Raw genomic sequence first — 22,513 nt, forward strand, 5'->3', positions numbered from 1 at the left:
TAAATTTCTGGTGCTCTGTTTTCTTTCCAAAAAAAAAAAAAAACTGGTGTTCTGTTTGTCCTCCTGCTTTGATCCTGTACTAGTTTTGTCATTTAGGTTTGGATAGAAGTTGTGCGCAGGATGCACACTTGCAATTTGCAAGGGGATCAATTGCTATAATAGCAAAAAAATTTTAAAAGCTAGAGTAGCAGTTTTTTTTAGATAAAGGAATCAAAACATTCCGGCCTTCACAATCACAAGTGATTGCTTAAGACCAAACCTTACAAGAGTGGGGCATAGCCCCGAGCCCGCTAAGCAGGGAGTTCAGTTTAAGCACCTGGAACCTTACAATAAAGATGGGACACAGCCCAAAGTTCAGCTCAGTGATCAAACTAAACGGAAGCCTAACAAAACAAAAACAGTGACCAGCTGGGACCTTAAGCCACATCCAATCAGCTAACTGAAACAAAATCAACCAACTGATTCCACCTCCATAGCCTTCTAATACTTCACCAGGAACCTCAAAAGTGTAGAGTCACTCCTAGAGTAGCAGTTAATCGCGTCATCAGCTGATGGCCATTACACGTGCATATATTGCCATACTGAAACAACTCGTACTGCACATTCAGTATTGAACTTTAGCATTCAGTATTGAACTTTAACAACTCCTTGTGTTTCCCTCTAGAGAAACAGTGGTGACTTGAAATGCATACAACGATCAGCAGTCACGAGCAACCAGGTGGCAGCCAAACGCCCAGACGGAGGCTCAGCTTTAGAACCAGTATAAATTTTCTTGCAGCAGCAAAGCATCAACAGCTGCATCCTTTTCTTGTGCCTCACAAGATGAATCTCTCGTTCTGTACCTTCTCGATCGTTAAACGCACTGGAAGGTAATTTTTTGATGACATTAACAGACCCAGCGGCAGCGGGGAACAGGGACGTGACGATGATTGGCTCATCAACCTGTGCTAGCGCCTTCCTGGCCCATAGATGTAATATTTTACAGATATAAGCTGTTCAATCTGTAGAACTCGTTGCTCCAAAGGTCTCAGATATAACACATGAATGTTATATTACAAAGTGCCGAATAATTACAATGGTACAAACTTGAGGAAACCCGATTCTCAAGTGCAAGTCCAAAAATTTCAAGGATTCAAGAGAAATGTGGGGAGGTCATACATAGCTCTGCAACAAAAACTAAAACTCTGACCCTAGGGAACGTGAAATGAAGATCAGGAAATTTTTCTCATCAGATGTTATCTCCTCAAAAATAACTCGCAGCCTCGGTATCAATGCCTTGAATATAAAGTTGTCTCAGATTGCTGCTATACTGTCAGTCTCAGTCCTCATGGGCTCTTCCTCTTCTTGGCTGATGATCCTCCTCGCCTTGCGCAGAAAAATACATCAAAACAACAAGAACGGCGACCAGGAAGATGAGAATGTATATGGCATTAAGGCCGAGCAGTGTTGGGGAACCACGACCCACTTTCTTCTTTATTGTTCTTCCTTCCCTATATCCCTCTAGAAAACGACTAACTTGGGATCCATAGTCACCTTCTCTGAGACTCTCTGAACCCTCAACCTAAAAGGAAAAAAATAACATTTTAATCAATTACATTTCAATCTGCAGTAAATTACAAAAGCAAGATGGAGATGTCAAGTTTATCTATGACTAGGCCTTTGAGCTGTAAGTCGCGACTCGCAAGTGAAAAAAAAGAAGATGTATACCAATGTAGCATGTGAGATGCGTGTGAACTGACACATAACAATGTAGCATGTTGCAACACAAATTGCTTTTCTATATGTGGTCAAACATACAGTAGATAAAAAAACTAAATAAAAACAGTAAAAGAAAATCTACTTACCACTTCGTACTCCTCTTTTGTATCCCAGACAATAATCTTTGGCAGCTGCGGAACCTTCACATCAAAAGTCTCAGAGAATTCCTCCCACTGCTTGACTCCCACATATCCGAACACTAAATCATGGTTTGCATTGGCTGCAGACCTCAACACTTTTATTAGCTGTGGAGAATTTTCATCGGACTCATCCTCCAAAATTGTAAGAACAACTTTCCTCCCATCATCTTTCAATAACTTCACTGTCTCTCTATCTACGGGCACAGTCACAGGCAGTAGGGATTGCCTGATAAAATCTTCCAGAAAAGTTCCTGTATCCAAAACAACTATTGGTGTTACCATCAAGCTGGAAAAGTTACGCACTGCAATTGATGATAGGAAATCACATAAGTATATACACTGTGTAACACAAAGTGGATCACATAGTTGCATCACTAGAAAAATCAAAGAGTATAGGATAAACAGTGGGAATGACAATTGATGATTAAGTCAATAAAGGGAATGACAATTGATGATTAGGGAAATAAAGGAAAATTTTCTCTACCCATCCACACATCAGGAGCACATAGAGAGTATTATCCCGTACCTTCGAATGGATCATAGAATACACTCTGCTCATTATATTTTGGGTTAACAGAAACCAACGCCGGAAACTTGTCAAAATCATACACAACCATCATATCCTCGGAGAAATCCTTTGCTGTTGAAAACCATGCCTTCTTCTTATACTTTGCTCCATATTCAACAATCAATGACTCATCCATTCCAAACCCAATAAACAATGGAAAATTGATGCCAGCGGCTTCAACAAAGCCTTTGATTGACGAGTCTGACTCAAGCACAGAAACATCAGGTGCAACAAGCTTCTTAAGGTTCTCAACAAGCAAATCAGCCTTCCTTGAACCCGTGTACTCCGAGGGTACTCCATGGTCAAACAGCATCAAAGTAGGGAACCCACTGCATCCAGAGAAACAGAAAGGTAAAGACACCCTTTGCACAACCCCGTTTGGTAACTGAAATGCTCAAGTGAATCAGGTGACTTACTCTACCCCGTACTTAGAGCCGAGCTTCCTGTACTTGTCGGCATTTACTTTAGCCACAACGACAGGCGTGCTCAGTCCAGCTAGGACTACAGCAGCCTCATCCAACTGCAGAAAGACAACCATACGGTGATCAGCTCACCTCAATTTCAACAGAAATGGCCACAGGACAGACCGATAGCATTCCCCTGCCTCTATGGATTGCATTACCCTATGTTCCAATTTAACAAAAACAAAGAGGATAGCAGATGGATGCGCTGATGACTCTGATTTGATCTGCATCCACTGGGGAGGAATTTTCAGATGGCACTAAGAATCAATCGCTTATTTAGGGGGAATATAGTTCAATTATCTGCGTTCCCCTGCTCTAATCACACCTTGCCAAGATATCCCAAAACGTTGCTATCAGCTCGCAAGATTCGAATGGTGTCGAGAGACGATTTACATCACTTTGCTACTCTTGAGTAAGCAGGCCTTGGGTAGAGACGAGGCATCGGTTACCTGCGGGGCGAGGCGCTTGCAGTGACCGCACCAGGGAGCGTAGAAGTCGACGAAGAGGAATTCGGCGGCGCGCACCGCCGCCTCGAAGTTGCTCTCGTCAAGCTCCAGCACGCTCCCGTCCCGAGGGATCTCGAACTCCGCCGGCTCCCCTCCGCCTCCGCCACTGGCCACGCAGTTATGCGGCCGCTGAACTAAGACGACGAGGAAGAGGAGAGGAAGCAGCAGCAGCAGCCGACGACGCAGCGCCATCGCCATGGGTACGCTACGCTCACGCTCCGCTTGATTCGATCTCGCCGCCGCACCTTTTGAACTCAACTGCGGCCTAAAAAGGTCTATACAACGCAGTTGACTGTGCCACGCAGCAGACGCCTCCGGCAGGAGAAGACGTAAATTATGGCACAAGTAAACCGCAAACGCCCAGAGAAGACGTAAAACCCCTTGAAGGAGCATGTTCTCAGGCGTTACGGAATGAACCTTGCAACAGTGCAAGCTACAGACAATTGTATTTCAACTCCAAGGCAAAGCATTCCCCACCACCGAAACTAACATTTGAGAGCTGAGAGCTCACAGGGCGACTGTCAGCTGTCAGCAACATACAACTGCTTACCATACTGCGCAGCAGCAGATGTAACATTCCATACATTCAACGGAAAACCGGCTAAGCAAAGTTAGACTTTCTGTCAGCTCCACATCTTGGAAAAGTTCAAGACATCGTATTATTAACAGATATATCGGTATTCCTACATCAAAATCCAATGAGCGCAGAGTGCAAACCTGCAGCAAGAGAAAATAGAGAAATGGCCAAGCAAAACTGAAGCTCCAGCCTGAACTTCTCAAAATGCTATAGGGAAAATGGGGAAACAAATTTCGTGGACAGGTAATGTTTGATGTTGTGCTTTCTCGGGCATTGCAGATTATGCAGATGCAGTCTTCTTCTGCTGGAAAACAACTGCATACACAGGGACTCCAACACCAGTGCCTACCGCAGCCAGCACGGCGAGGGACACCTTAAGTTGCTGGTGCTTCATCCTGTGCAGGTTGTACATGTGCTTGGCGTGGACGTAGTATGGCTCATCATGAGCGTGCGCCCCCATCCTCCTTATGCCAGTAGAATGGAACGAACGAGAAGCTGAGAAATACGACATGAAGTCAGAGAAGTAGAAGAATAGGAGGTAAATGTACTGCATGAAAAGTTTGAAACTGAGAATATGGAAACTTCATAAATGTATTGATCAAAATGCATGTCACATAAAAAATATTCCATATCCAAAGAGTACACTCATGCTGCAAGTTGCTTTAGACAAAGTTATTCATTTCAACTTTCAGAGTGATAATGTAATGAACCAACGATACCATATGATTAACAAAATGATGGCCATTGCATACAGATTGGTGAACATGAAAACTTTGTACACAGGTAATATGATTCATACTGCTCATTGCATTGAAAGGCTGATCAAGAATCCAGAATAGTTACATGGAGAAGAACGGCAGTCGGTCTCAATAACGTGCCAAGTGGGCATTGTGACAGAGAAACAAGAATATTGACAATGAATAGTACATTTGAAGTGATGCAAAACTGAACGTTTCATTTGAAGACTACAAATTTAATGTAATTTTCTTTTCCACATTAAATGGGTTAAGATCTTTATCCATACAAAATATAACTGCCATAACTACTCCGCACCAAATTTGATAACATATAACTAGAACATCCACAGATAATGAATAATTGCAGCTGCATCAAAGCTGGAGTTTGCGTGTTATATAGGCTCACAAATCACAGAAAAATATAACTATCATTGCAAAGGAATCCAATGAAAACTACAACTACCAACATGCAAGAGAATAAGAAAATGGCAGCACAATTATACAGGCTTTAGAGCTCAACAAATGAAAGACAACATATTCAGTTTAATAGTAGCATTTGCCACCATTGTTAAGTCTTAACAGGCAAAGACACAAATTAGGCACCCATACAATGCAACCAGAAAATACCAGAGCTCATGGAGTTCCATTCTGACTGAAACGAATTGCAATCTACAGCAATCTAGGGGAATTAAACATGCACCCCAGAATCATCTCCGAGGCTGGAGCGTTGGCGCAATTTCTAATTGCATGAGCTCCGTATTTGCTCCAGATCAAAATACAGGCTAACCAAAATGGCTGCGCGCTTCGCAAATGGTTGAAGCGAGCATTTAAAGCTTTGCCACGCAAATCTAGCGAGAAATTGGCTATTATAGGACTCCAAACGTTGGGTTTCTCTATAATAGGACTTGTAACGTCTGTTTCTCCCAAATAAGACTCCAAACAATTATAATCAGCCCTAATGACATTTTTTTCTTTTTTAATCTCTTTTGTCATCTAAAAATACATGTATTTTTCGTATTGACCCTATTACCCTTCAGCTATTGTATGGTACTCAATTCCATCGTTTCATCTTCGAGATATGTGAAGAACACAAAGCTGACGGCGCCGACGGCGCCAACAAAAGCCAGTAACCAGTAGTACTTGTCCAGGTGTTCCTGCCGTGGATCATCAGAGAACCAGCCGTGTCTCTCTCCCATCCTCGCCGTTGTCGTCTTGAGGACCTCGATCAGAAAAGGCACCGAGGAAGTTTCTGAAGCCAAAGACGCTGAGGTAGAGCGCAATGCCAATGGTCCTCATGGTGCTGGGGACCTGCGTGTAGAACTCCTGCATTCCGACGACCGTGAACACATCAGCTACTCCCAGTAGAATGTAGTGTGGGAGCAGCCAGAATATGCTCAGCTGATGAGTGGCGCCATCTACTTCGCTGACGAAATGGAGCCGCTTCGATTCGACATTGGAGGCGGTAACCATGGCCACGATTGAGAGGGCCATGCCGATGCCGATCCGGCCGCTGGAGCACGGTAATCCCCTTCTCCTCCCGGGTGAACATGCATATCAGAGGAACGAATATCTTGTCGTACAGCGGCATGAGCAGTATCGCCGACATCGTCATCAAGCTCTAGAGCATCGCCGGAGGAATCACGAAGGTGCTGCCGACCTTGTGGTTCATCAGTATGCCTTGCTCGGTGAAGAGCGTCATTGGTTGCTGAAAAATGACGGTGAAGATCAGAAGTGTTGTCCAGATCGGCAGAAGCCTCAGGATGGCCTTGGTGATACTAACATCAGGTGCAGTGTCATGGCCATCTTTAGCCTACTGATCAGTAAACCCAAGTTTGAGCGCTTTCTCCTCCAACCTGTATTTCAATGAGAAATTGTTTGGAGGAGCGTCGTGCGGCGTCTCTCGAAGATGAAACGATGGAATTGAATACCATAGGATAGCTGAAGGGTAATAGGGTCAATACGAAAAATACATATATTTTTAGATGACAAAAGAGATTAAAAATGAAAAAAATGTCATTAGGGCTGATTGTAATTGTTTGGAGTTCTATTTGGAGAAACAAACGTTAGGAATCCTATTACAGATAAACCCAATGTTTGGAGTTCTATAATAGCCAATTTCTCAAATCTAGCACCGCGCGAAATGGATTCTTTCGAATGCGACGAACGTGTCAGATCTAACAATAGGGCAATGAGGCAATCGAATCGCATGACAGCGCCCCCGATTGGATCGCGGCGGCGCAGGTGAGCGGGCGGAGGGTAAGGGTGCACGGGTCTTACCGGGTGCTGAGCAGGACTCGGCGCCTGCGGCGAGGAGTCGGAGTCCAGAGCGCGCGCCGCGGCCGAGCGCCGTCGCCATCGTCGCGTTCCTCTTGGTCGTCGCCGGCGGTGAGGTTCGGGGTCTCGAGAGACGACGAGCGCGTGCGCGAGCAAAAGGGAATGGACGAAGTCCAGACTCTAGAGCTGAGAAAAGTCAGTTTGGGTTGTGTGGCCTGTTGCATGGGCTGTGTGGGCTCTCTATTTGGGCCGGTCGAAACATATTGTTCCCTACTTGGGCCGAGCTAAATGTATTGTCTCTACTTGGGCCGGGCTAAACGTATTGTCCATGAGTTGGTTTGAAATCTTTTCATCATATATATCATGGCCTGATGGCCATGGCTTTGTTCTAGGTTTTATGTTCAGTGAATTTATCTTAAGGAGCTAGTAATTTCTACAGTTGTCAAAGATTTATGTATATATGTATATGTTGACGTAGGCATGCTATTTGCTATGAATGTTTATTGATTGTGATGGCCTGTCTGTGGACACAACTGAATTATAACCTCTGCCCTCTGTTGTCGCTTCTCGGCGGCCATAAAAACTTTTGGAGCTAACACCCCTCATCTAATAAAACTCTAAACGCTCAATGGAGCCTCTCACTTTTCCTTTGTCAAGTAGTACACGAGGTCATTATTCTGGCTGTCAGTTGATATCAACAAACAGGATTTATATCTGAATGACAGTTCAACTTCCATATAACCCATTCATCCATTCATTTTTTTTTTGAAACAAGCAATTTATTCATTCATCATGAATGGTGAATAGAGGGAAGGAGGCTAGCCCTATCTTGTGCTAGCACGCAGCTTTTCTTCGATGGGCACCATTCCATTCAATGCCGAGCATTTCGGTTCAGTTCCGTGCGTTGTGAGTTCTTCAAGCCGGTTGGTGGTTGGTTCGTTGGTGAGGCCTTGTTTAGTTCACCTGAAAACTAAAAAGTTTTCAAGATTTCTCGTCACATCGAATCTTGTGATACATGCATAAAATATTAAATATAGACGAAAACAAAAAAATTATACAGTTTAGCTGTAAATCACGAGACGAATCTTCTGATCCTAGTTAGTCCATGATTAGATAATATTTGTCACAAACAAACAAAAAAACTACAGTACCGAAAACTTTTCATTTTTCGGAACTAAACAAGGCCTGAGGCTCCTGCTGGCTCCTTTGATTGGACTACGGTACTTTGAACAGTTGGATCTGTGGCTACTACCGTCATGCAATGCAAGCATGTAGTACCATGTCCTAACTGCAATTTATGACCAGCTAGCGCATCAAGTCCAAAGTGTTGTTGATTGTTGCCTCCATGCTTCAACGCTACGGAGTACGGCGGAGAACTAGTTACTGTTAGGACTATGTTCCAATTGCATTATTGCATTTGCTAGGTCGTAGCAAGAGAGAACAGCTTTCATTCAGTAGTAAAGCATGTCCTTAGGCTTACACCTTACCTTCTCTTATGTGTTGCATTGAATTCATATTTAAACACATATTATTTAATAATCATTTTAAACTAACATAGTTATATATGGATTGTATTTGTATATTATTGTTGGTTATACGAGAGATGTACAAATGTGTTGCATTTCTACTGTAGGTGAATTCAACCAAATGAAATGATTCAAACAGCCCCTTACAGGAAACAGGAATGTCCGAATGTGCCACCTGAAAACCATTACCTCGATGCGTGTATCTACTCAATTCATTCCAAATTGTAAGTCGTTTAACTTTTTTAATATCAAGTTTGACTACTCGTTTTATTCAAAGTTTTGTACAAAATATTACTTTTTTGTTGTGTATTGGTTTATTAATAAAAGTTCTTCAAGAATGATTTAAATTTGACTATATTTGTACAAATTTTTTGAATAAGACGAGTGGTCAAACTTGGAGTAAAAAAAGTCAAACGCCTTCCAATTTGACGGAGTAAGCAGAAATCGATGGACGCAGACTTGTGCAGTTGCGCTGTTGGCCACGAGAGGACAGACAGGCATTTCCAACTTCAACTACTGCATAATAAATAATGTTAGTCGATCGATCTGGAACAATATAGGGTACTTTACTTACGTAGCTAATACTCGTGACCCAGTGAGGGGACGTCTGAACCTTAGATAATAATTCCTCGTGTGTGCAGAACCGGTGCATTTATATAAAAATGCCTAGGGGTGACATCGTCTCCTATCGAATCTTTGACACATGCATGGAACATTAACTGTAAATAAAAAATAAAATAATTACACAGTTTAGTTGAAAATTGCGAGACGAATCTTTTAAGCCTAGTTGGTTCATGATTAGCTTTAAGTGTTACAGTAATTCATATGTGCTAATGATAGATTAATTATGCTTAATAGATTTGTCTTGCAGTTTCCAGACGAGCTATGTAATTTGTTTTTTTATTAGTTTCTAAAAACCTCTCTCGACATCCTTCCGACACATCCGATGTGACACCCAAAAAAATTTCATCTTCAATCTAAACAGGGCCAACCTCGATCTATATATCCATCATCTCCTGTTGCGCTATCCACGTCCATCTCCCAATTGCTTACACATGCACAACTTGAACACGCATGCAGTGGATTAGTTATAGTTATCTATATATATGCCTACGTGATTGACGTACCCAGGAGGTACTTGCAGGATCGCCTATCTATCTCTATCTATCATTGGAAAAGAAGACGTCGTACGTACAAGATCAAGACAAGATGTAGCTCATGAATGTGCGTATAATCGGATCCAACAGCTACTAGTCGATCTAGAGTATACGTAGTCGCGTCTGAAATTAAACACTAATTTATTGTTCCAACGTGAACATAATACAGCTCAACTCTTATAAACACTACTATTTGTTTCTTGTTTTAAGTAGCCCAACAACAGATAGGTGCAATTCCAAAGTATGTCCCATAGGGCAACCATTTCCTAGCCACACCACCCTTGCAATTGGGCAAGTAAATAACAAAATAAATATGTGGGATGCCTGTTTTCATCTTGATTACAACATTTAATTTGGGACATAATAATGTCCCCTTTTCATGTTATCTTTGGTTAGGGCAACATTGTTTTTGTAACAACCGCATAAATATTTTAATCTTAGCAAGAAGAAACTTATTTCCTTTTAATTTCTAGATGGGACAAATTATATTGAGGCGTCTCTCGCTGTGTTTTGTTTTCAGCTCATGTTTTAATCACCTGGCCAGTAGATCGGTGGACAGCATCTAGATGAGCTGGCTGGCCTGTTCTGTTTGCGATCGACCTGAGTAGTTTAGTTTCGTTGTTTGTTTGAGTTTTGCCTTTTTATTTTGACTTGAAAACTGGCGTTATAGCTTTTGTTTTCTTCACATTGGCATTTTTGCTATTTATTTTTAAATAAGTTTTTAGCCTCTCAGATCAATCAAAATCTAGCTTTTTAGTTTTTAGTTTAATTCTTAAAAGACTAGTTTTAAAATATTTTAAAAGTTAGTTGGAGTAGGGTTGTTAAATGCCCAGACCGAGTCACTTGTAGTCAATTCATTCCAAATTATAAGACGTTTGACTTTTTTGACATCAAATTTAACCACTCGTCTTATTCAAAAAATTATGCAAAAATATCACTTCTTTTCTCGTGTCTTGGTTTATTAATAAAAGTTCTTAAAAAATAACTTAAATTTGACTACATTTACCCAAACTTTTTGAATAAGACAAGTGGTCAAAATTGGGATCTAAAAAGTCAAAGTCTTATAATTTGGGAGTACTAGTGATTAAACATATATATAGGACCTCTTTGCATTAGCTAGGGCTAGTTATTAGCAATAGCTAAAAAATAACATAAATTAGATAGAATTAGCCAGCTAGTTAGCTAACAACTAGTTAGAGCCTGTTGAGAAATCCTCCACATGAGTGGCCAGTGAGGAGAGTAATTGCTCCTGGTGAGCAGGCTGAGTTCCATTATCTTTAGCTAAGGTCTTTTCACTCCCTAAGCAGCAGCCCCAAATCTTATTGTTGTTATCCAAGATCTACGTATCTTGATGTATGGTTGCCAAGATCTGTGTATCTTGATGTATGGTTATCTATAGTGCTATCTAGAGATGAACTTGTTGTAATCCCATAAGCATATAGTAGAAAAAGATTTGATTGGCTTGGTCCTGTTATTTTTACCCCGGTTTAGGGATTTTTCACGTTAAATCTGGTTTATTGTTATTGCTATGAGTGTGGCTGCAACTAGTTACAAGTGTAGTTGGAAGTATCCTGCTACAACTAGTTGCGACTGCTGTTAGTGTTGTTGCGATCAGTTGCAACGGAACCAATTGTGTCTGCTATCATTTCCTCCATATATATATATATATATATATATATATATATATATATATATATATATATATATATATATATATATATATATATATATATATATATATGTGTGTGTGTGTGTGTGTGTGTGTGATGCATATATTTTCTTTTGTGAATAGGTGACGACCTGTGCTGATTTGACATTGTGGTGAAATTAAACGCTTCCACTATCACTAACAAGTGTACAAGAGCCTTAGCTAAAAAATAGCTTATATATTAGCCCCCTATTTACAAGAGCTAAGGCTAACAATTAGTTCTATGTATCAAGTCTGACATTTTCGTCGATACAAAAATGGTTAACGCATAGTTAAAAGAATACAATTATTATATTTTAAAAAGTCAAATAATTTGAACTTTAACCAAAATTGTATAAAAAATACTAATATTTATAATACAAAATAAGTATCATTAAATTAATTATAGAATATATTTTGTAAAAAATTTATTTAGAGACGTAAATGCTAATACTATTTATTTTAAATTTGATCAAGCTTAAGCCAATTTGATGAACACAAATATTGTAATTATGTTCTTTTCTTGGATAGGAGTAATAGGATAATGCGGGCATGCGGCAGCTACTAATTAAGGACTACAAACAAAATAGAAAGCGCGATTTCTCAATTACATCTGCTTCATTACTAAAGCTATGACCACAGTTATGATGATGATTTTTGAAGCAAAATAGAGCTTACGACGGAATGGAAGTAGTATGCATGTACACCAGTGGTTGCTTTGACTCTTTTGCTTAGCAGCAGCCAGTGGGTCTGATGAGGTCGTACAAATTATGATATATATGAAACGGGACAGGGACATTTTTTTTAAAAAAAAGCAATTGGCGGCAAACTGAAGCCGCCACTCTAATTTAATTTCTCCGATCCTGTCAGTAGATTGTCCTCTAGCCATGTGTACACGCTTATTGTCATTTGCCTGACCATGGCTTATTCGCTACCTGAAACCTCATAATTTGCGAAAGTAACTAACGAGCAGAAGATATGATTGTTTGATGACATGCTAGCTCGTTGCCCAGGCCGTCCCGCTCTAGACCAATGCAACTAAAACACTAGTTCCTTCGCTTCTTTTCTCTTTTACTAGTAATATTAAAAAAACAGCAAAAATCAACATGCAAGCTAGGAAGTTTAATTTAACTTCAACTAGAAAAATATACATATACCCTTAAAGACGTAACACTTGTTACACGACACATGTATCTAGCTGTTTTTATTGAATTTAATCAGACTTGGTTTTTATTGAATTAGCAAGTCCATGTTGAAATGTGGTAGACTATGTTTGACGTGTAACAAGTGGTACATCTTACGGTGGATTAGCCTGTCGTAGCTTCTTATTCCAATACTCAGGATGTTCCTGCGCTTCTAATATACTCCCTCCATCTGAATGATAAGATATTTGACTTTTTCTATTTTAAGTTTGACCACTTATTTTATTTTAAAAAATTATATAAACAAAATTAAATTTAAGTTATTTTTGAAAAACTTTTATTAATAAAAAAGCCATAACAAAAGAAATGATATTTTGTACTTCGCTTGTCTTATAAGTCGTATTTTTTCTATCAGTAAAAAATATTTTTTTCTCATAATAAATCAGCGAACAGTAGTATTTTGAGCTATGACTTTTTAGATCAGCGAACAGTCTATAAGATAAGTTGTCAAACTTGATTGAGTATGCTGCAAGTTAACTCTTATTTAAATCATTATATCAAGGGTTTGTTTCACATGGTTTCATCCTCATCTGCGGAAGAGTCAGAGCACTTAAGGACGAGCCAACGGCTTCGACTCATATACTATTCATCACCGGAAAACGAGCGATCCTTATTGGCTTCACCATAGAAGTTGTTGCTAGAGCCGAAGCTGTCTGCGGGACTGTGGCTGCAGCTCCCTTTCACGCATCACTGTAGAAACAGCAGCTGCAGTAGTTGAAGCGAACGTGTCGTCCCGACCTTGAATTTATGTCGGATCCTGCTAGAGAACGAGCCAAAGCTAGCAGCCCAGGGACTTGTTTAGGTCCTGTTTAGATTGGAGATGAAATTTTTTTATGTCACATCAGATTTTTTTAGATAAACGATAGTTTATATCCGGCTTCATCTACCAACAAGTAGAATCAGACCAATTATTACATCGTTTGAACATCTGTTCAGCGCTCCATTTCCAAAGTTTACACAATTTACTTTGAAAAAAAAGAAACATGAAGTAAAGATTTGACTAAGAGAGACCAATAAACCTATTTGACAACCAACCATTTGAGCTAAAAAAATGCAAGGCTGACGACTTAAGATGATGTCCAACAAGAATGAGCTGGTCCTGCTGATCATCACGCCGTTGCAGTCTTGCCCATTGGCGCAGCCAATGTGTTCCATGGAAGAGTACCTGTAAAAAGGTTTTTTGGTCTACTTTTGTCAAAAACCACTTCGTTTCGAGTTAACCAAATTGTCCAAAATAAAGCCGATGCTGCTGTTAATAACAACGAATTGTGCAAATTATCACCCAACTTAGACCAATGAACAAATAAATCCTCTATGCTAAGAGAGGGTGATATCCCAAACATTAAATGTACTGCACGCCACAGAAATTTGGCATAAAAACAATCAAAAAAGAGGTGATGAATAGTTTCTGTAGAATGGCAAAAGCTACACCTCGTGTCACCATTCCAATTACGACAGGCTAGGTTATCTTTTGTTAGAATCACACCTCTTTTTAAGTACCACAAAAATATCTTTATTTTTGTAGGAACTTTGATCTGTCATATATCTTGTGGCACCCTGACACCATTGTTAATTAACGTGGCATACATCGAGCTAACTGAAAAGCTACCTGATGAATGTAAAGACCAAACAAAAACATCTCTTTCCTCTTGTAAATTCACGTCCTGTAGAGAAGCAACAATTCTGTGCCAAACCCGTAGGTTTCTTCCCGCTAAATTGCGGTGGAAGGAGATGTTTAAAGGGACGGCTGCAAGGACACTTGCCACGGAAGCTTGTTTTCTTCTCACAATATTGAATAACGAGGGGAATTTAGTTTTGAGTGGTTGGTTGCCCAGCCAGGTATCCATCCAAAAACGAGTTTGTGAACCATCTTTGACCTTAAATGACCCAAACCCCATGAAAATATCTTTAACATTCATTAGGCCTTTCCAAAAATGAGAATCTGTTGGCTTTTTAGAATAACTTCCTATGGTTTTGTCTTTTAGGTATTTATTCCGTAAGAGTTTTTGCCATAATCCATCCTCATTTATCAATTTAAAAAGCCATTTACTCAACAAACATCTATTCTGTACGTCCAAATTTTGTATGCCTAGATCTCCTTGTATTTTAGGTTGGCATAAGATTTCCCACTTGGCCAATCTATACTTCCGCCTGTGTTGGTCGTTTTGCCAGTAGAATCTTGATCTAAAACAGTCAATCTTTTCTAAGACTCCTTTTGGGAGTTCAAAGAATGACATCATAAACATTGGTAAACTAGAAAGCACCGAGTTTATTAAGATCAAGCATCCTCCTGCCGATAGCATCTTGCCTTTCCATCCACTAAGTTTTTTCTCGATTCTATTTTCGATGAACTGCCAATCTTTGTTACTCAATTTCCTAGTGTGCATAGGTAAACCCAGATACCGGAATGTATAGTTTCCCAACCTGCACCTAAAAAGCTACGAGTAAAACGCTTCATGCTCCTTTGCTTTACCAAAACAAAATATCTCACTCTTGTGGAAGTTTATTTTTAGCCCCGAAAGTTGCTCGAAGGTACTTAAAATTAATTTCATGTTCAACGCCTTGTCCAGATCATGACTCATGAAAATCAGAGTGTCGTCTGCATATTAAAGGATGGAAAGACCATCTTGGACAAGATGGGGAATGACCCTTTCCACCTGATCCACTTCCTTTGCCCGAGCAATGAGTATGGCCAACATGTCTACTACTATGTTGAATAGTATTGGAGATATTGGGTCACCTTGCCTTAAGCCTCTACTTGTTTGAAATCTATATGACCAACCTAGTTCTTACTTCCAAACAAGTGTCACATCGGATATGTCGGAAGAATGTCAGGAGAGGTTTTCAAAAACTAATAAAAAAACAAATTACATAGCTCGTCTGGAAACTGCAAGACAAATCTATTAAGCATAATTAATCTATCATTAGCACATGTGAGTTACTGTAACACTTAAGGCTAATTATGGACTAACTAGGCTTAAAAGATTCGTCTCGTGATTTTCAACCAAACTTGTGTAATTAGTTTATTTTTTATCTACATTTAATGTTCCATGCATATGTCCAAAGATTCGATGGGATGGATGAAAATTTTTTAGGTGGGGAACTAAACAGATAAAAAAATAGATTATTTGTCATATCGAATCTTGCGGCGTATGTATGGTGCATTAAATACAGATAAGAATAGTAACTAATTGCACAGTTTGTATGCAATTTACGAGATGAATCTTTTAAGCATTGTTAGTCCATAATTAGATAATATTTGTCGAATATAAATAAAAATGTTATAATGTAAATTTTGCAAAAGTTTTTGAAACTAAACAAGGCCCAGGTTGGGGTCAGGTGTGCGCCACATGGCGAGAAAAAAAAATAATTGACGTGAAAGTGAGAGCGGAATCACCCCGAATTTCCGTCAAGTGTAAAATTTGTCTCCGATCCCCGTCCTCTTTTTCAGGCAAGGCGACGCCAAACGCTATGAAATGTGCCATCGTTTTCAGGGGACTTCCGGGCGTTTTGTGATCTTGCACTTGTCCGTTGCGGGCTGAAAACGCTCGCCTACTGGAAATCGGTGGAAACACATGGCCGTCTGTATGCTGAAGACGCAGGGGACGTTGCGTAGAATGGTGTTGAGATGTGCATGGCAGATTAGATTAGATTACATTACATTACATATTTTATTTGCTGAGAGTCTGAGAAGCGTGCAAAATATGCTGGAAGCGTGCGTATAAACTTGCATTGTGTGTGCTCGTACGTGCTTTATTTTAAGCATGATTTAATTAGTTTGGTCAGAGTGAGGATGTATGGCTAAACCATAGGTTCAATTCCGTGCTTGTCGAGGCTAATTTAGATGTCTACTCTGTTGGTTCTTTCTAAATTGGTCGAGTTTTTTTCCCCCTCTTTGTTCTTGAGCTTGAAGGTTGTCGCGTGTTTATAAATGGGTGGTGCAGAGCCATTCTATCTGCGATACGAATTCTGTTAAGAGAGCAGGAAGGGGGTCCTACTTTTAGAACCATCTAAAATTTGCTTGTGCCAGATTAGCAATGGTATATCTTTGGTGACACATGCACGCGTGCTTGTTTACCGATTTATCTTCGACCACCCAAATTATGGTTACAGATGCATGCATGCTCGAGTCTATATATAATCAAGGGCGCATAATAATGCAAGCTAGTAGAGAGGGGAGCAACATGCATGTGTATTAGAGGATTTAGTTTGTTATCGGTCTGTTCTAGTAAATCTGTCCTATTATGTTCGTAAGAAAATGGAATCATGTGTCGATCGGCTTGCTTCTGAAGGTAGACGTGTCTGTCATTGCTTCTGAAGGTAGACGTCTCTTATTTACTACAATATATAGCAACATTTTAACTACTACAATGCTACACTCTTAAAATACTGTAATATATAACATAAGAATCATTTCAGGCTGCACTTGCGACACGTAAGATGTTGAATTTACTATATCTAAGAAATGTGTGTAGTAGTACCGTTTTATAAAAAACATAGAGCATCTAAAAATTGAATTAATGGTATTGGAATGCTATACTGTTTTAGTTAAAATGTATAAACTTATTATTTAAAGTAACTACTTACAAAAAAATACGTTCATGGATTATAATATAACTCAAATTAAAAACACCGGTGTTGTTGATATGTGGTTTGTTCAATAGAATATTTTTCCATGCTATATAAAACTACTAAAATAAATATTTATCCTAATGTATGCTACACGGTGGCATATAACATTGTACTTACTTTGAATTTAACAATGTTAGAAATGTGTAATTTAGAAAAAATATATATCATATTTTATGGTTATGGAATCATTTTCTATAATAGTTTATATTAGTATTTGTTAGATTTGAGGGTGAATAATTTATATATGAATTAAATGTGTTACTTTATTTTATCTTTAGTAAAGATATATGCGCATAAATTTAGATGTAAATTTAGAAATAGTTTGGATTATTAATAATAATGGTAGAGGTGGATAAATTATAAGGCTATACTATAAACTATCTTTAGAGGGTTATTTTAAATTAGTGGGTTATTTAGAAATATTATAAATTATTAATAATGGCAAATATATGTAGTTTACATATATTTCGAGGGTTATTTTAAATTAGTGGGATATGGGTAATTTAGATACAAACTAAGGGTTATTTATTTTTTTTATGCTAGTAACAAAGTAGAATAGATCCAATAACTATTATTCTCAAGATCGTGCTTTAACACGTTTTTCATTAAGCAGAATAAAAGAGTTTTGTTACATATAGTGACAAGTTACGATAATCCAAAGATTATCAATGCACACCCGTCACTCTCACCACACTCGCACGTGGTTGTAATTATATGGAAACTACTGAACGACAGAGGTGCTTATGGCGAGGGGCTAGATGGCCTCCACGATCATATCTAGGTTCATGGCCATTAGTTCAAACTCCCCACCAAAAAGAAATTGCAGCCCCTCCTAGGTGGAGTCTGACAGTGGCGTCCTGAAGGTAGCCTTGTTCTTCCGCACCATCTCGAAGTCGACCTTAGGTGATGGTATAACCATCCTAGTTTTTGCATGAGAACACACTGAGCCTGTTTGGTGGAGTCCGCTTGCGCAACTTGGCTGCAATGCGCTCACTATGCCGCGGTAATGTAATGGGGACCGGTGTTCGAGGCCTACGCAACCTCAACTTCCCCTGGATGAGGGGGGTTTGCCGCTCCCCCAAAGTCTCTTGAATTGACATTGTGGCCATTGCATGAGTCCCTCCACCAACAACAGCCGGCATGGCTGAACCACCTCCGTTTACATCAAACACGACCTAGACTGGGGGTGCGGATATCCCCTAGCTAGCTCCGTCACTAGAACCACACCCTCCTCTAACGCAACAGCACCCGTGACCATAGGTGCTGAGGCCGTGGGTTGGCTCACAGCGTACAAGGGACCCATCCAAGGAGGCATGCACTGCACAGGTGATGATGGTGGTGAAAACGAAGCTCAAACCTCTTGAGAAGGCGGTGCTGGTGCTAGTGCAAGTCTTGCGAGACGGCAAGTTCCTTTAGCATTGCTGGTGTTGGTGCTAGTGCAAGTCTTGCGAGGCGGCAAGTTCTTCTAGCATTGGGTCGAACCACTCGGGGGGGGGGGAGCATCCTGCTCGCGCACAACTCCAACCCCAGTGCCAATGCTAGTGGATCAGGCCCGGCGAAGAAGAGTGCAGCAGCAAGAGCAACTGCACTGTCGTTGGTGTCGGCAGGGCGCACCCATGTCGTTGTCAATCTTCGGCCCAGTTCGGCGCCGTCGTTGTCATCTGCCGCTGGCGTCCCCCTCAGCCCCTAGTGCGGCATCCTCCGAATTGGGACTGACGAATAGAGTAGATCTGCCAAATTAAGGCAACATGTTATGATTATTGTGATAATTTTTAGACTGATCTTTTTCCCCCTAATGTGTTTCATGCTGGTCAAGGGCGGAGCTTGGGTAAGGCCAAGCTGGGCGGCCATGGCCCCTGTCTAATGTGATTTCTCTTTGCTAAATTGTAACCAAATTTTTCTCTTCATATATATATATATATATATATATATATATATATATATATATATATATATATATATATATATATATATATATATATATGATTAGTGCTTAATGTTACTGTCCAGGCGACCGAACGTTTTGTGTTTAGGTGCTGATCTGGTGGGCATTGCTCACATCGGTCCACACCAGGATTTAATTGCGTGCTAGGTAGGCTGACATATACATATGCATTAGAGCACGCATGCCCTCAGGGCCCGGGAGGTACGTACGCCATGGCCCGTCGTCGATCGACAAGTTTGAAGGGGATGATGGATGGACCCAAAAAAAAAAAGAGGAAAGAGAGAGGTACACACATCACTTAACTTTGGCAGGTGCTCTGTTTCGATGATGGGTTCCTTTTCCGGGTGTTTTCCTCGCGATGCTTGCCTAGCCAACTTTCTCCTCGCCAAGTTAACCGGGAGGGAGAGATGGAGCCCCAGCTGATGGAGATGATTCGCGTTGCATTGGTACGTGTAAGTAACTGCACGGCACGCCTGCACCAAACAAACTGAGAAGCCAAGGGAAGGGAAGGGAAGGGAAGGGAAGAGACCCGGCGGGCAGACCGGCCGGCAGAGAAACAAATATACGTAATGCGCATGCCTGCCTGCTTTTGCTTGGCGTAAGCCAGCGTGTTCTTTATTTTTACGGTGTTTCTTTCGTAGGTTGTAATTTAGCCGCCGTGCCGGCCAAAAATAGCCTAAAGGCCACTTTGATAGAGCTTCATTTTTTTTATTCTCCAAGGAGTGATTCTCGTGGGGAAATGATTCCTTTGACAATATGAATGAGGAGTGGAGAGAACAGAGAAGCAGTGGAGAGTGAATTTTTTTAGCTCCCAACTTATATATGGGCCTTGTTTACTTCTAAAATTTTTTGCAAAATATGAATAGTAACACTTTTGTTTGTATTTGACAAATATTATCTAATTATGGACTAACTAGGCTCAAAAGATTCGTCTCATCAATTCCGACCAAACTGTACAATTAGTTTTTATTTTTATCTATATTTAATACTTTATGCATACGTCTAAAGATTCGATGTGACGGAGAATCTGAAAAATTTTGCAAAATTTTTCTAGAACTAAACAAGGCCATGGTGTAAATAGAGAAATGATTCTCATCAGCTTCCCACCAGAATTCACTTGTACTTTACATGTTTTGCAGGGATTCGTGGAACTTGATGAGTGTGAAACGGGAGGCGGCAGGTGTGACAAAAGGGCCTAAAAGGACACCTCGATCCAAGGAGTGATTCAGTAATAGAAGACGTCAGTACGTAGATATACGGAGATGGGTCGTCCATCACATTCAGGTGTGTGACGACACGGCGGGAGTTGCTCGATCGACTAGGCCCTTACTTATATGTGTACTGCAAACCCTTCTTTAATTTACTAAGTGAATCAGGGGACTATTATTAATAAACTAACTAAGATGCTCCTAATTATCTCCCGGTCGGCCGGTTTGCTTGTTGCTCGTAGTTCAGCAATAAGCATGTTCTACTATCTACTCTAGCTGCTAGTACATACTAATCCTACTTACTAGTATATATAACTTAAGTACTCGAGTAAGTAGACGGAAATTCAAACGGCAGCAACCGTACGTCCTTGTCTCGCGTACACGTGTGCGCTAAAATACTGGAGTGCTGCTAGCTAGCTAGTATGCGCGTTAGTATTTGCTAAACCCTCCTCCACTTTGATCATTAAGAGCAAGTATTATAGTTGGCTGTAAGCTGGCTAAATGCTGAGGTGGAGGAGAGAAGGAATAAGAAAGAGGAGAAGCAAGATTACAGTCAGCTTAGGCACAGTAGTAACCAAGAAACTTTGTGAGAGAGATAAAGCTATAAATTAATAGTGAATAGCTAACTATTGTATGAGTGGGCTGAGAGAAGGCTACAAAGAACCTTACAAATAGGGTTGTATTATTAAACTTGCTCTAAGATCAACAATCTGTGAGTAGTATGTACTGTACGTAGCTGATTTTTACTACCTGACTAGCAGCTAGCTAGCTAGGTCGTGGATCACTGGGCTGGCCGTGTGCGTGCATGCAAAGCTTTTTTTTTTTTTTGACAAATCATGCAAAGCTTGATGCAGGGCAAACGTGATGCACGACGTATTACCAGCTGAACCTCAAATCGCAATGGAATAACTACTTGTTTACTTTGTTGAAAGGGAGCCTGAAAGGTTCATCAGGCTGCGCGGTGCCTTACGTTATGAACAACACCACCTCACTGTCTCCTTTCCTTTCCCGAGTAAGAAAAGGGGACCCTGCCTCCTGTAACCAGCATACATATATACGTGTACCAGCTAAATACGACTCTTTGGCTATTCCTGCTATCTACATACTTACCGATAAAAAGATAGCGCCGGCGTGTGGTTCGTGAACATTTCCATACCATCCAAATCATGAATCATCCATCGTCTTCGTATGCACTGCTATAGGAACGACTTATAGCAACACACCTCTTCTTTTTCATTTTTTCTTTTTGGTAGGGACAGCTCACAGACGGTTCCGAAACGAGTCGCCCTTATAAATGAATTTGTAGGGTTGAATAAATGTCTAATATTAAAATTAAGTAGTAAAATTTGAATTTTTTTCAAATGATTTTGGGCGGAGAATAACTAAAATAAAAGTTATAGATTTTGAAAAGTTGTAGAACATTGTTGTTTACAATTTTTCCATTTGAAAACATTTAGTGCTTCAAAATGTTGTTAGAAATTTAATTTTTAAATTATTAAAGAACTCCAATTTCTCTTTTAAATCTCTGGCTAAAACTTATAACTAGTCATTCTTTCTCATACTAACTTTAAATTTAATGATTTTTTTTAAAAAAATTCTAAAATCATGCTCTATCAATTTATTTTGTTCTTAGGACTATTATTTGGGTCATCTTTTAATGTCACTATGTTTGATCAATTTGAACTTTGAATTTAAAAAATAACAAATTCAAACGTAATTTTAAACATTAGACGATTTCAGCTGAAAACTCATGAACATAAAAGTCATAGGTTTTATCAAGATCTACAACTTTTATTTTAGTCATTTATTCATCCGACATAATGATAGTAATATTGTTCATAAATCTCATATATTCCTCTTTTAGTGAACAACCCCTATGAATCGGATTTGCAGGCAACTAACCAACCATCTATATAAATTCATCATTTGGAGCAACAGTTTGGTAGGGACGGCTGGCCAAATCGTTGCTAGCCGCCCATACAAATCATAGGTGGCGTAGTGATATCATGGACAATATGTGAATATAATTTTTCGCCAAAAATCTACCGATGGTGAAACGATGTAGAGATTCCTTTCACTTTTGCTTCATCATCATCAACCAATGCAAATAGAATTAACTTTCAAAAAAAACA

At 39.9% G+C, this 22,513-nt stretch overlaps 2 protein-coding genes and 3 long non-coding RNA genes across 6 annotated transcripts; 1 reads left to right on the forward strand and 4 right to left on the reverse strand.

Moving 5' to 3' along the window:
- On the reverse strand, window positions 1,003-3,893 carry LOC8064253 (protein disulfide isomerase-like 5-3). The gene is made up of 5 exons (XM_021459910.1): window positions 3,380-3,893; window positions 2,883-2,986; window positions 2,425-2,795; window positions 1,845-2,149; window positions 1,003-1,561 (listed from the first exon to the last, which is right to left on the reverse strand). Exons 1-5 carry the CDS (start codon window positions 3,827-3,829, stop codon window positions 1,319-1,321), a joined length of 1,473 nt encoding a protein of 490 aa, XP_021315585.1. The 5' UTR covers window positions 3,830-3,893; the 3' UTR covers window positions 1,003-1,318.
- LOC8064254 lies at window positions 3,841-7,203 on the reverse strand. The gene is made up of 2 exons (XM_002453924.2): window positions 7,028-7,203; window positions 3,841-4,508 (listed from the first exon to the last, which is right to left on the reverse strand). The coding sequence occupies exons 1-2, from the start codon at window positions 7,104-7,106 to the stop codon at window positions 4,294-4,296; spliced, it is 294 nt and encodes a 97-aa protein (XP_002453969.1). The 5' UTR covers window positions 7,107-7,203; the 3' UTR covers window positions 3,841-4,293.
- LOC110434919 lies at window positions 5,258-7,019 on the reverse strand. The gene is made up of 2 exons (XR_002452485.1): window positions 6,531-7,019; window positions 5,258-6,455 (listed from the first exon to the last, which is right to left on the reverse strand). It is a non-coding gene; the product is annotated as an uncharacterized LOC110434919 (long non-coding RNA).
- Window positions 13,411-16,478, reverse strand: LOC110435091. Its single transcript, XR_002452754.1, has 2 exons — window positions 15,994-16,478; window positions 13,411-13,761 (listed from the first exon to the last, which is right to left on the reverse strand). It is a non-coding gene; the product is annotated as an uncharacterized LOC110435091 (long non-coding RNA).
- On the forward strand, window positions 16,806-19,972 carry LOC110434608. Of its 2 annotated transcripts, XR_002452152.1 has the most exons (3): window positions 16,806-16,916; window positions 18,489-19,093; window positions 19,239-19,972. It is a non-coding gene; the product is annotated as an uncharacterized LOC110434608 (long non-coding RNA). The 2 variants fall into 2 exon arrangements; XR_002452151.1 differs by lacking the exon at window positions 16,806-16,916 and having other exon boundaries at window positions 17,703-19,093.

The sequence above is a fragment of the Sorghum bicolor genome, chromosome 4 (genome assembly GCF_000003195.3).
Source record: "Sorghum bicolor cultivar BTx623 chromosome 4, Sorghum_bicolor_NCBIv3, whole genome shotgun sequence".
NCBI lineage: Eukaryota > Viridiplantae > Streptophyta > Magnoliopsida > Poales > Poaceae > Sorghum > Sorghum bicolor.